This window comes from Sinocyclocheilus anshuiensis, unplaced genomic scaffold (genome assembly GCF_001515605.1).
Source record: "Sinocyclocheilus anshuiensis isolate Anshui unplaced genomic scaffold, SAMN03320099.WGS_v1.1 scaffold48, whole genome shotgun sequence".
Taxonomy (NCBI): Eukaryota; Metazoa; Chordata; class Actinopteri; order Cypriniformes; family Cyprinidae; genus Sinocyclocheilus; species Sinocyclocheilus anshuiensis.
This window is the reverse complement of record NW_015554124.1, coordinates 989,444-1,002,556: the sequence shown is the minus strand read 5'-3', so window position 1 is coordinate 1,002,556 and position 13,113 is coordinate 989,444. Positions and strand designations below refer to the sequence as shown.

General features: G+C 34.7%; 3 protein-coding genes across 3 annotated transcripts in view; all 3 read right to left on the bottom strand.

Moving 5' to 3' along the window:
• Positions 1-586, bottom strand: part of LOC107670082 (gastrula zinc finger protein XlCGF7.1-like) — a 3,230-nt gene extending 2,644 nt beyond the window's left edge. Inside the window, exons 1-2 of the mRNA XM_016462561.1 lie at positions 484-586; positions 160-223 (exon numbers count right to left, since the gene is read on the bottom strand). Of these exons, the coding sequence (XP_016318047.1) occupies positions 160-214 (55 nt within the window). The 5' untranslated portion in view covers positions 215-223; positions 484-586. The remainder of the gene's footprint in view (positions 1-159; positions 224-483) is intronic.
• Positions 587-3,385: 2,799 nt separating this feature from the next.
• On the bottom strand, positions 3,386-7,256 carry LOC107670066 (zinc finger protein 431-like). Its single transcript, XM_016462544.1, has 5 exons — positions 7,057-7,256; positions 5,818-5,907; positions 5,296-5,419; positions 3,733-4,682; positions 3,386-3,403 (listed from the first exon to the last, which is right to left on the bottom strand). Exons 3-5 carry the CDS (start codon positions 5,387-5,389, stop codon positions 3,386-3,388), a joined length of 1,062 nt encoding a protein of 353 aa, XP_016318030.1. The 5' UTR covers positions 5,390-5,419; positions 5,818-5,907; positions 7,057-7,256.
• Positions 7,257-7,624: 368 nt separating this feature from the next.
• LOC107670065 (zinc finger protein 271-like) overlaps positions 7,625-13,113 on the bottom strand; it is a 7,546-nt gene continuing 2,057 nt past the window's right edge. Inside the window, exons 2-6 of the mRNA XM_016462543.1 lie at positions 12,452-12,530; positions 11,132-12,134; positions 9,442-9,455; positions 9,246-9,356; positions 7,625-9,001 (exon numbers count right to left, since the gene is read on the bottom strand). Of these exons, the coding sequence (XP_016318029.1) occupies positions 7,896-9,001; positions 9,246-9,356; positions 9,442-9,455; positions 11,132-12,134; positions 12,452-12,473 (2,256 nt within the window). The 5' untranslated portion in view covers positions 12,474-12,530 and the 3' untranslated portion in view covers positions 7,625-7,895. The remainder of the gene's footprint in view (positions 9,002-9,245; positions 9,357-9,441; positions 9,456-11,131; positions 12,135-12,451; positions 12,531-13,113) is intronic.

Below are 13,113 nucleotides of genomic sequence, written 5' to 3'. Positions count from 1 at the left end.
GTATGTGGAAAATAATGTGTTTTTTTAACCTTAAACCGCATAAACACATTTCATTACACCAAATACACAAAATAATGTTCTTTTTAGCAGCATCATATGACCCCTTTAACTTAATGTTTTTCAGCAGTCAGTAATGAAGAATCAAGAATGGACACCAACCTGTTTGTTCCTCAGTATCTTCATGATTCATTCTGGATGGTTCAGGATCACTCATGTCGACAGTCTACTCTTAAACAAAATAAGGATGAAACAAAGCACAGTTTAAACTACATCTAAACTACACTTAAATCCAAAACTGACAACTTAAACCCACACAAGATAAACATCCCCAGACCGATCAAGTTCATGAATAAATTCAGATTATGATTTCTAAACCGTGTTAGTACATCTTTTCTACATTAGAAATGAAACACTCATAACAAAACATTTAATAAATCCTACTGTTCATTACTCGCTTCAATATCCAGAACTGAAATACCTCACCTCTCAAGCTTTTTCGTGTCAAACTTTGTAAATCACTACTTTCTTCCGCACGTCCTCCGTTTATTTATTTTTTCGATTCAAATGGAAACTAGAGCCTCTTTATTGTGATGCTGCCACCCACTGGATATTCCTGGTGATTTATAACACAAGATGTAGATAGAAAGAGTAACTAACGTGAGAACTAAAGCACCAACACACAAACAATCTATTACTGCCTCTGAACAGAATCAAATATCTGACTAAAACACTATAAATAGACTAACACATTACTAGGAACCACATATAAAGGAGGTGTTTCTGTGAAGTGGTAATTTTATTAGTTATACAGAGCCTTATGTTGCATAGATTTATTTTTTTATTTATCATATATATTTTTTAAATGTGTAGATTCTATCTGTGTTGTATTTATGATCATTTCTGTACATCCTAAACATTTGCAACAGTATTAATGTTGAATTTATGTGACTTAAACGTTCATTCTCAATTAATCAAGCCTTTTATCTTGTTTTATTTTTTTTATTTTTTTCAATCAGAACACTATATAGTATGTATTAATGGACTGATTTGTCATAAGGCACTAGTGCACCAAACATTTCACCAAGTTTAAAAAATTAAACTAGATGATATTGTGCTTTTGGTTTAAACACTGTATTGTTTCTCTTGCACCTTGTGTTTTTTGTATGTTACATGTGTATGTTTATATAATTTCCATATACTACACTGACACTCGTATTTCTGCATTGCTTTGGCTGACAACAAATGAAACGCTATTTTAATGTTTTGCCTTTACTATTTTGATTAAAATTAAAGAAACATATTTTAAAATCTCATAGCCTGTCCTGTATCAATGTACAATTCCTATTTTTAATACAAATAACATAAGTTTGAAACAACAGGTCTACCATGTTTAAATATCTCTCCAATAGTTCCCCGTTTTCTCCTCATTCATTCTGATGATGTCTGAGATCTTCTGTAAATTGGCACATTAAGCACATTTCATTGTGTGTCAACAGACTGAGACAAACTACAGGATCATCATAAATAAATGTTATTACTGCCACTGAACAGAATTAAATGTGACTAAAATATAAAATGAATAAGCATATTATTTAAAATCACAAGTAATCAGAGAGCTTGTCACTCAAATAAAAATGTTAGTGTTATTATACAAAGCATAGACCTGTTTTATGTTTTAAAATTAGTGCTGTCAAACGATTAACTGCGATGAATCGCATCCAAAATAAGTTTTTGTTTACATAATAAATGTGTGTGTACTGTGTATATGTATTATATATATATAAATACACACACATGCATGTATATATTTAAATATGTTATGTTTATTGATTAAATATATTGATATATAATATAAATAATATTAATATACATTTATACATGTAAATATTTTCAAAATATATACTGTATGTGTGTATTTATATATACTTAATAAATAGTGCTGTCAAATGATTAATCGCAATTAATCACATCCAAAATAAAAGTTTTTGTTTACATAATATATATGTATGTGTGCTGTGTATATTTATTTTGTATATTTAAATACACACACATGCATGTATAAAAAATTGATTATTTTTATATATTTATTTTTAATATAAATTATATGAATATAAATTTATTTATAAATTTATAAATGTAAACATTTTCAAAATATATAAAAAACTTTTATTTTGGATGCGATTAATCACGATTAATCGTTTGAAAGTACTATTTAAATTCAAATTGAAGAAATCATTTCATATTGGGATATGGCTGATTGTTGATTTGTAATGCATTTATTTCTGGTCTCTTTTAATATTTGTATTTCTTTGTCCATGTCTTCATGAGGAGACAATAAAATAAAAAAAAGGTCATGATTTGCATCATCCCAACATAACTGCACTGCTAGTTACACACTCTCTCTTCTCCTTCTCTCCACTCTCGGAGACGGACGTTTCTAAACTTATCCTTTCCAATCATCCTACTACTTGTCCACTTGATCCTATCCCCACTCACCTTCTTCAGGTCATTTCTTATTCAGGCATACCTTCGCTTACTCACATTATCAACACCTCTCTTCACACTGGTACATTTCTCCCAGCATCCTGCAGATTTGCCTTATACAACATTAGGAAGATTAGACCCTTCCTGTCAGAGCATGCCACACAACTTCTTGTCCAAGCTCTTGTTCTCTCCAGACTGGACTATTGTAATGCTCTCTTGGCGGGCCTTCCCGCATGCACTATCAAGCCTCTGCAACTGATCCAGAATGCAGCAGCCAGAGTGGTCTTCAATGAGCCAAAAAAAGCTCACGTTACTCCTCTCCTCATCAGGTTACACTGGCTACCAGTAGCATCGCAGTACCAGTAGCTCGCATCAAATACAAGGTACTGATGCTTGCCTACAAGACCACCACTGGCGCTGCACCAATATACCTAAACTTGCTAGTTCAAACTTATGCGCCCTCCAGAAGCTTGCGTTCTGCAAGTGAACGGCGCCTTGTGGTGCCATCCCAAAGAGGCACAAAATCACTCTCACAGACCTTTTCCTGGACTTTGCCCGGCTGGTGGAATGACCTCCCGATCTCAATTCGAACAGCTGAGTCTGTAGCCATTTTCAAAAAACATCTAAAGACACATCTTTTTCGCCAGCACCTGACCAACTAATACTAGCACTTACCTATTCTATTCCATTCTATTATTTAATAATTAATAATAATAAAAAAATTAAAAAAAACTAGCTACGTGTACTGTGCTAGACTAACTGAGACTTGTCATGGCACTTGTATACTGTTGTTCTCTCGTTGGTCTGATTGCTTCTATTGTTCTCATTTGTAAGTCGCTTTGGATAAAAGCGTCTGCTAAATGATTAAATGTAATGTAGTTTATTTCAACCATCGACACATTTAAAAGAACGCAATAACCTAATTCACCAAATCACACATAATTTACCAAAATGCACCTATATTTGAGGATAACATTTCTTCACAGAACAATGCTTTTTAATATGAGTCACCAGAGTTGTTGACTGAGTGAAACTCTTTCCACACTGAGTACAGTGATACGGCTTCTCTCCAGTATGAACTCGCTCATGCTTTTTCAGGTTTCCAGACTCAGAGAAACTCTTGTCACAATATGAGCACTTGTAAGGTTTTTCTCCAGTGTGAACTTTCTCATGTGTTTTCAGGTGTTCAGACTGAATGAAACTCTTGTCACAATATAAACACTTGTAAGGTTTTTCTCCAGTGTGAACTCTCTCATGTGTTTTCAGGTGTTCAGACTGAATGAAACTCTTGTCACGATATAAACACTTGTAAGGTTTTTCTCCAGTGTGAATTATTTTGTGCCTTTCCAATTGGCTAACATCAGTAAAGCTCTTCCCACACTCAAAACACATGCAACCTCCTTCACCAGTTTGAATTTTCTGGTGTAGTTTGCAACTGTTACATCGTGAAATACTCTTTCCAGACAAAGAACACAAGCGAGGCCTCTCATCTGTATGATTGTTTTCCAGATCAGACTGATCACTGTTAAATTCCTTTTTTTCAGAATGAATCCGCAGATGATTTTTGAGAACTCTGGCATCTTTGAAACTCTCTCCACACTGAGTACAGTGAAACGGTCTTTCTCCAGTATGAACTCGCTCATGTGTTTTCAGGTTTCCAGAGTGACTAAAACTCTTGTCACAATATGAGCACTTATAAGGTTTTTCTCCAGTATGAACTCTTTGGTGCTGTTTCAGATAGGCAGCTGTAGTAAAGCTCTTCCCACACTCACAACACAAGTGATCTCTCACATAATTATGCATTTTCCGGTGCTGTTTATAACTGTCCAATCTTGAAAAACTCCTTCCACAGAGAGAACACAAGTGAGGCTTCTCATCAGAATGAACTTTCAGGTGTGTTTTTAGATTTGATGATGAAATAAACGTTTTACAACACTGATCACAGTTAAATGGCTTTTCTCCAGAATGAACACGCAGACGATAACTGAGAGCAGATGGACCAGTAAAACTCTTTCCACACTGAGGGCATGAGTACAGTTTCTCTCCAGTGTGAATTCTTATGTGACTTTCAAGGTATTTTTTGTGTCCAAAACTCTTTCCGCACTGTGAGCAGATGAGCCGCTTTTTAGCTTTGGTTCTTTTAATTCTGAACTTACGTTTCACATCCTCTTGTGTTTGCACCATCACTTCCATCAAGTCTAAAATAAACATATTAAGTAATTAAACTCTGTTCACAGAGGATACATGTAAAAATTCAAGTAACCCTGATTTAAAAGGTTAGTTCATCCAAAAAAAAAGACCTGGTGAGGTTTCTGTCCATTGATAGAATCTTAACTAGTAAGACATTGGAAATGCAACTGCAAATGGACTTTGAGTTTCCATTTAAAATTTGACAGACATGTTACATACACAGAAAAGAGAATGGAAACACAAATGCGCGATTTGCATTATGTCGCAATGTATGCGTCCACAAAATGTAAACGCAGTTGCAAATACAGTTTGCAATTCCTTTTGAATATTATCTGGAATATCATTCCATCGATTAAGTCACATGCACAGCGTGCCTCAAATATGGTAAACATGGATATGACCATTTTAATTGATGGGTGAACTAAAGCTTTAATTTGACTACTAATTATCAACACTTTGACACGAATGATAGTTCTGTCATTCTCTTGGTAATAGAATATATTGTATTAAAAACTGCTATACAACATTATGAAACATTTCTGTATTTATCATATCTATATTGCTCATCATTTCACAGCAACCAAATCAGTCAATAATGAAGAATGAAGAATAGAAACCAACCTTTCTTATCCTCAGTATCTTCATATTTTATGGCGCATAACTCTGGATCACTGACGTCCTCATTTTCCTCTTTAATGTGCTCCATCTTTACCATAGTATGTCAGACAGATTGCAGTTGTTACACCTGGGCCCGGTTTTTCAAAAGTAATCCACTAGGATTTTGGATAACGGATGGGGTGGGGTTTTTCTTGTTTTTAGTTTTTTTTAAATGTGTGGGTTTTCATTTCAAATAAAAATAAACTTATATTGACCCCACACTGGCTATTCTACTTGTTGCTCTTTACATATCTATAGTTCTACATTGTGATTTCCTATCCTGTTTCAGCACTGGTTATCCAGCACTGGTTATCCAGATTTGGTGATCCTGAAAAGTTCCTATCCGGATCAGATTGATCCAATCCGATGTTGCTTTAAAAAACTGGCTCCAAAAGTAAGCTGGATTACGTGATCACGGATCGCAAAAAAAGGATTACTAAATCCGGATCAATTTTATCCGGATTAAACCTTTTGAAAAACCGGGCCCTGGAGTCTCCTGGTTTATATGGTGAATTGTGGCACTAGCTCTCGTTGAAAATTAATACCATCTTGTGGTTTCAGCTTAAAGAACCAGACCTGTTGAAATCAAACCAACCCGATCTCATGAAAGTGCGTATAAATAGTACGCCAAATAAAAACGAAAACTCGTGGTATTGATACGCATTGATTGAGCCCGGTCTAATGAAAATGCGTATAAATAGTACGCAAAATAAAAATACTCGTGGTATTGATACGCAAAAATGGACTTTGGCGTGTATATGCTACGCGATGGGTAGGTTTAGGGTTGTGGGGTAGATGCGTATCATATGTACGCGAAAACTGCGTATCATATGCACGCCAACAAATTTCGTATTATATGCACGCGAAAACCGCGTATTATATGCACGCCAAACACATGCGTATCATATGCACGCCAAAGTCCATTTTTGCGTATCAATACCACGAGTATTTTTATTTTGCGTACTATTTATACGCATTTTCATTAGACCGGGCTCAATCAAACATAACATGTTTATAAAACTGATTCTGACATCAAGTATTTTGGTGCAATTTATCCCTTTATTTTTGTATTTATTTATTTTGTATCTCCATACTTTCATCTGTCTTATGCAATTTTATTAGGTCTTTTTTATTTTTGTGAAAACACTATAGTAGTACATTTATAAGATTTATGTCAGTAAACAGATTACTCTGCAAACAATTTCCTAGTAATCGTTTGCTTGATTAAAATAAACAATATGCTGTTCTGATAGCATCTTTATTGTATCATAATGTAAAAACACATTCCCAAATGAAGCTGCATGCAATAACGTGTTTTCAGTTGTAAATGTTCTAGTTACAGCAGTGAATTAAGTTTAGTTACATTAAAGAAAGTTAAAAAAAAAATCTAATAATGATTTATAAGGACGTAAAAATGGCTATGAAACATTTAAGCAAGCTCATGGCATCTACAAACGAAACTACATTTACAAGATTTATACAGTTGGTTAAATAAGCAGCTGGCACTGCCACAGAAGCAGCTGAGATGTTAAATTATGTTCCTACGACAAAGTGAAACGAAAACATTAAACAAATCGAAAGACAGTAAATAGCCTAACTATTGAGCGCGACTGTTAATGAATGTAACGCATCAGCTGCATACAAACAGACTTTGTTCCGTTCAGATATTAACATTTCTGACTAAATCCATCATATGATTCTGCCTTTAAGTGTTTTCAATTTGACCTCTTGTAGTTCGCTCGTTCACTCTCGTCTGAAATTTGCTGCCGCAAACGCGCTATCTACTGTCGTAAACACCTAATGTAAGAATTGAGCAACAAACGTTACTCGCTTCCAAGGGGGCGCTGAATGACTGACTCATTGATTTTACACTGTTTTTGTTGGCATAAAGCGGCAGTTTACACTGAATAAAGCGTTGTCGCTTTAATTTCAATCCAAAATTTAAACACATTTCTTTGTTGCACACAAAGAACAAAAATGCTTCCCATAAATAAAACATGCACATCCCACCTCTCCCTGATAGCGGGAGATATATACTCCCTAAGATTATATAAAATATCCCAGAAATGAGTGACTCTTGTTTCTACCTGGTACCTTCAGTTTTAGTGGTCAGTCAATATGCATTACCATAAAAAGCTGGTATTAAAATGCGTTCAATTCTATAACACATTACGTAAAATCGCACATAAACAGATGTTGTCTTGTCAGTGAAATGGTAATTTTATTATTTTATATATATATAGAGCCTACATGAAGTTTATGTTCCAGAGAAATATATACATATACAGTGTCTGATTTATTTGAAAACTCCAAATTAAAACTCACAAACTGAGGGAATCGTTTCAAACTTGGTTTTTGTTACATTTGTTTCCTGTCTGTTTTGCTACTTTGTCTAAGTCTTTATAGGGTGATTTTCAATCAAATAATAAAAATGCATAAATGCAAAATTTAAGTCATAATTTGCTGTTCCCCAGCAAAACTACGTTATTTGAACAAGCTGCACACTTACTTTATCTGAATCTCACGTACTTGAAAAAGTATTTGAATCTGAAGAAAACATTTGCTCACTCTGACACAGAACAATGCTTTTCCATATGAATCGCTACAGTCTTTGACTGAGTGAAACTCTTTCCACACTGAGTACAGTCATACGGCTTCTCTCCAGTGTGAACTCGCTCATGTGCTTTCAAGCTTCCAGACTGAATGAAACTCTTGTCACAATATGAGCACTTGTAAGGTTTCTCTCCAGTATGAATTCTTTTGTGCCGTTTCAACTGGCCAACTGCAGTAAAGCTCTTTCCACAATCCAAACAAACGTATTCTTTTACATCATCATGCATTTTCTGGTGCATCTTACAACTGTTCAGTCTTGAAAAACTCTTTCCACACAAAGAACACAAGTGAGGCTTTTCATCTGTATGAACATTCATGTGACATTTTAGATTTGATGCCGATTTAAACTTTTTTCCACACTGATCACAGCTAAATGGCCTTTCTCCAGAGTGAACGTGCAGATGATAATGGAGATTTTTGGTGCTTATGAAACCCTCTCCACACTGAGTACAGTGGTACGGCTTCTCTCCAGTGTGAACTCGCTCATGTGCTTTCAGGTTTCCAGAAAGAGTGAAAGTCCTGTCACAATATGAGCACTTGTAAGGTCTTTCTCCAGTGTGAATTCTTTGGTGCTGTTTTAGTTGACTAGCTGTAGTGAAGCTCTTCCCACACTCACAACACACATGATCTCTCACTTCATTATGTGTTTTCTGATGCTGTTTACAACTGTCCAGCCGTGAAAAACTCTTTCCACACAAAGAACACTCATAAGGCCTCTCATCTGAATGAACTTTCTGGTGTGTTTTTAGTTTTGATGACGAAATGAAATGTTTACCACACTGATCACAGATAAAAGGCTTTACTCCTGAGTGACAGAGCAGATGTTTACTGAGACCTGATGAACGAGTAAAACTCTTTGCACATTGATGGCATGTGTATGGTTTCTCTCCAGTGTGCATTCTTGCGTGTGTGTTAAGATTTCCTTTGTGTGTGAAGCTCTTTCCACACTGTGAGCAGGTGTGCAGCTTTTTGGCTTTTGTTCTTTGAGCTTGAAAGGTACAACGTTCGTCCTCTGCTTCATTTAGTTCATGTACTTGCTGGTTCACTTCCATCCAGTCTAAAATAAAAATAATATGTGGTTAAAATCAGTTCAAGTGAACCCTGGTTTAATAGCAGAAAGAAACAGAGATATCTATATAAAGTATCAGATGTCTGATGTGCCAAAGGTTAGTTCTGTCATTCTCTTGTTAATTAAAATAAAATGTGGATGACAACTGCTATACAACAAGATTCTGATCATTTAAATGCATTTTATGTATCATTTATCATCTTAATATTACTCAAATCAAGAATACACCAACCTGTTTGTTCCTCAGTATCTTCATGTTTAATTATACACGGTTCTGGATCACTCATGTCGCCAATCTCCACTTTAACAAACTCCATATTTCTCATATTTAAGTAAATTTCTCCTGTTATTTACTCTCAGGACAATCTTCTTCTTTCACGTTTTGTGGCAGGTTCTAAACCACTTTACGGTGCATTTGCTCCATCTACTGGAGTGTAGAGCACTGTGTTTGCAAAAAGGGAATAAATGACCCAATTCCTGACATTCTGTTCTGCTCAGTTTGACTTAATTTAATAGTGCATTATATAATCAGACAGTATATATATTAGAGTTTTTATATTGCAGATGCATAGTCATTAAATCTCTATCTCAACACAAAAATAATAATATAAAAGTAACACGAAACAAAAACTGAACTGAAATCTTGACAAAAACTCAAAATTGAAAAGTCAAATTGAAATTATTTTCATGCAGAAAAAAAAACATTGGTTGTTGGTTATGTGGGAGCAACATTTATATTATTTTATTTATTTATTCTTTAATTTGTTGCTTTTGTTCCTAGTCTCAGACATTTGTGACCCTGGAGCACAAAAGCAGTCTTAAGTAGCTGGGGTATATTTGTAGCAATAGCCAACAATACATTGTATGGGTCAAAATTATTGATTTTTCTTTTATGCCAAAAATCATTAGGATATTAATTAAAGATCTTGTTCCATGAAGATATTTTGCAGTTTCCTACTGTAAATATATTCAAATTTTGTATGGGTCAAAATTATTGATTTTTCTTTTATGCCAAAAATCATTAGGATATTAATTAAAGATCTTGTTCCATGATATATTTTGTAAATTTCCTACCGTAAATATATCAAAACTTAATTTTTGGTTAGCAATATGCATTGCTAAGAACTTCATTTGGACAACTTTAAAGGCGATTTTCTCAATATTTGATGTTTATTTTTTTTGCACCCTCAGATTCCAGATTTTCAAATAGTTTTATCTCGGCCAAATATTGTCCTATCCTAACAAACCATACATCAATGGAAAGATTATTTGTTCAGCTTATGATGTATAAATCTCAATTTCTAAAAATTGACCCTTATGACTGGTTTTGTGGTCCAGGGTAACATTTGGTGCGACATTTCCAACGCATTAATAAGAGAGCAAGAATCAGAATAAAAATCATTAAGAAAGCAAACATAAATATAAAATAATAAAGTAGTTGCTAGAGCCCAATAAAAACGTACAACACACAAATTATGTGGCATTTCACAGCAGCACGTATTTATTTTAACAAAACATTTGCTTTGTATGAATCTCATATTATTCACTTCATAGCACTGAACAAAAAAAAAATTTCAGTCACACATCACTAGTGTCTTTTAGATTTTGCAAAACTTATAAAGATACCTCTACACGGTTACATCATTGTTTATCAAATCTTCCGACCACCTTTACAGCCTAACTTGGTTGTTGTCTTATATTGGTTAATGCTTTGTTCAACTTTACATTTCAGTGATTGACAGAAAAATGCAAATATTATTTTACTTAATTTTTCATTGCAAAAATTAGTCCGCACTGTTGCGATGGCAATAAATGAGAACATAAAAGTCACAATATATAATAATACATAATACATTATGTAATATAATACACAAATATTTGCTCTCAAGAACCTCGACAGAAAGTTTGCTATAAATTACATCTGTGTTTCAAACCCATAAATGTGAAAAGGACACTTAAGCAACTTCTTAAGTGTGAGAAACTGATTGTTTGGTTGATTAAAAACCCTAGCTGCTCAACTTTGGTATGCAAAACTCTTCCCACACTGAGTACAGTGGTACTGCTTTCCTCTAGTATGAACTTGCTTGTGTATATTCAGTGATAGTTGATAAGCTAAACTAGTAAGGTTTTTCTCCCGTATGAATGTGCAGATGACGTATGAGAGCTGATGCCTCCATGAAACTCTTTTCACACTGCGGACACCTGTAAGGTTTCTCTCCAGTGTGGAGCATTATGTGCCTGTCAAGATGTACTTTTTGCGTGAAGCTATTTTCACAATGAGGGCACGTGTATGGTCTCTCTCCAGTATGAACTCTTAAGTGTCTCTTAAGATTCTGTCTATCTGTGAAACTCTTTCCACACTGAGAGCAGCTGAAAGACCGGATCTTAAAGGCCTGATGATAAAATTTGATGTGCTTGCTAAGGTGTGCTTTTTCTGCAAAACTCTTTCCACAATCAGGGCAGGTGTTTGGTTTCTCTCCAGTGTGACGTCTTAGGTGTATCTCAAGTCTGTATTCATTTGGACAGACCTTTCCACACTCAGTGCAGGTGTAAGACTTCTGTCCGATATGCATTCTTATGTGCTTGGCAAGATGTTGCTTTTCTGTAAAACTCTTTCCACACTGAGGGCATGTGAATGGTTTCTCTCCAGTATGAATTTTTAAGTGTCTTTTAAGTCTGCATTTAAATGCATAGCTCTTTCCACAATAAGAGCAGGTGAAACTCGGCTTTTCTCCAGAGTGAATTCTTGCATGGTTCTTTAGGCTCTCTCTACTCGCAAAACCGCATCCACACTGATCACATTCGTAAGGCTTTTCTCCGGTGTGAATTCTTATATGGCATTTAAGGTGTTTGTTTAGTATGAAACTCTTTCCACAATCATGGCAGGTGTATGGTTTTTCTCCAGTGTGAGCTTTTAAGTGATACTCCAGGTTCTCTTGACGTGTAAAACTCTTTTCACACTGATGACATTTTAAAGACTTTCTGGCTTTTGCTCTTTGAGTTCTGCTTCGTGAGACATTCTTTTCATTAAAGGTTTCCTCTCCATTTAAAAGACTTTGAGGTTTCTCACACCACTCCACTCCATTCGGTTCTTGATTTCCCTCTTTCACGTCCATCAGACCTGGAAAAAAAAAGTATTAAAAATCAAATGCAATATGAATCAAAATGTAAAAAAAAAATAAACAACAGAGATCAAACATCTATTTGTATGTGATTTTGACTGGATAAAGTTAATTCTGATGTTAATACACTCAAAAAAGGCTAATCAAACTATTACTGTACAGCTTTATAAAGATTTAGATGAATAGTCCAATGCATTTTTAATTTCACTGCTTCTTATTTTCTAACTGCGGATTTAAAATCTGGCGAACTGCCAGATGCTTTGTTATCTTAATATTCTTCAGCAGTAAATAATCAAAATCAAGAAGGGACTCTAACCTCTTTGTTCCTGTGTCTTCATATATGTTCACGTTTCTGGATAACTGTGTGAATTGTGATCGCGGTGTGGAGACCAAATCTGCTGAGCAAAACATCAAACATAAGTCACTGAATTGATAGTTTCTATAAAAAATTTACCGATATTTCTGTTTTTGTTTTATTTGCCGACAAACTGTATTGCCATAAACAGTTAAAGTCAAAAGTTTACACACACACCTTGCAGAATCTGCAAAATGTTCATTATTTTACCAAAATAAGAGGGATTGTACAAAATGCATGTTATTGTTTATTCAGTACTGACCTGAATAAGATATTTCACATAAAATACATTTATGTATAGTCCACAAAAGAAAATAATAGTTGAATTTATAAAACTGACCCAGTTAAAAAGTTTACATCCCCTTGATTCTGAATACTGTGTTGTTACCTGAATGATCCACAGCTGTGTTTTTTGTTTAGTGATGGTTGTTCATGAGTCCCTTGTTTGTCCTGAACAGTTAAACTGTCTGCTGTTCTTCAGAAAAATCCTTCAGCTCCCACTAATTCTTTGCTTTTCCAGCATCTTTTGTGCATTTGAACCCTTTCCAACAATAACTGTATGATTTTGAGATCCATCTTTTCACACTGAGGACTAAGGGACTCATATGCAACTATTACAGAAG

Coding starts and splice junctions, on each gene's coding strand:
- LOC107670066 (XM_016462544.1), bottom strand. CDS start 5,389: ATGGTAAAGATGGAGCACATTAAAGAGGAAAATGAGGACGTCAGTGAT. Junction 4,683..5,295: donor AGATACTGAGGATAAGAAAG/GTTGGTTTCTAT, acceptor TGTTTATTTTAG/ACTTGATGGAAGTGATGGTG.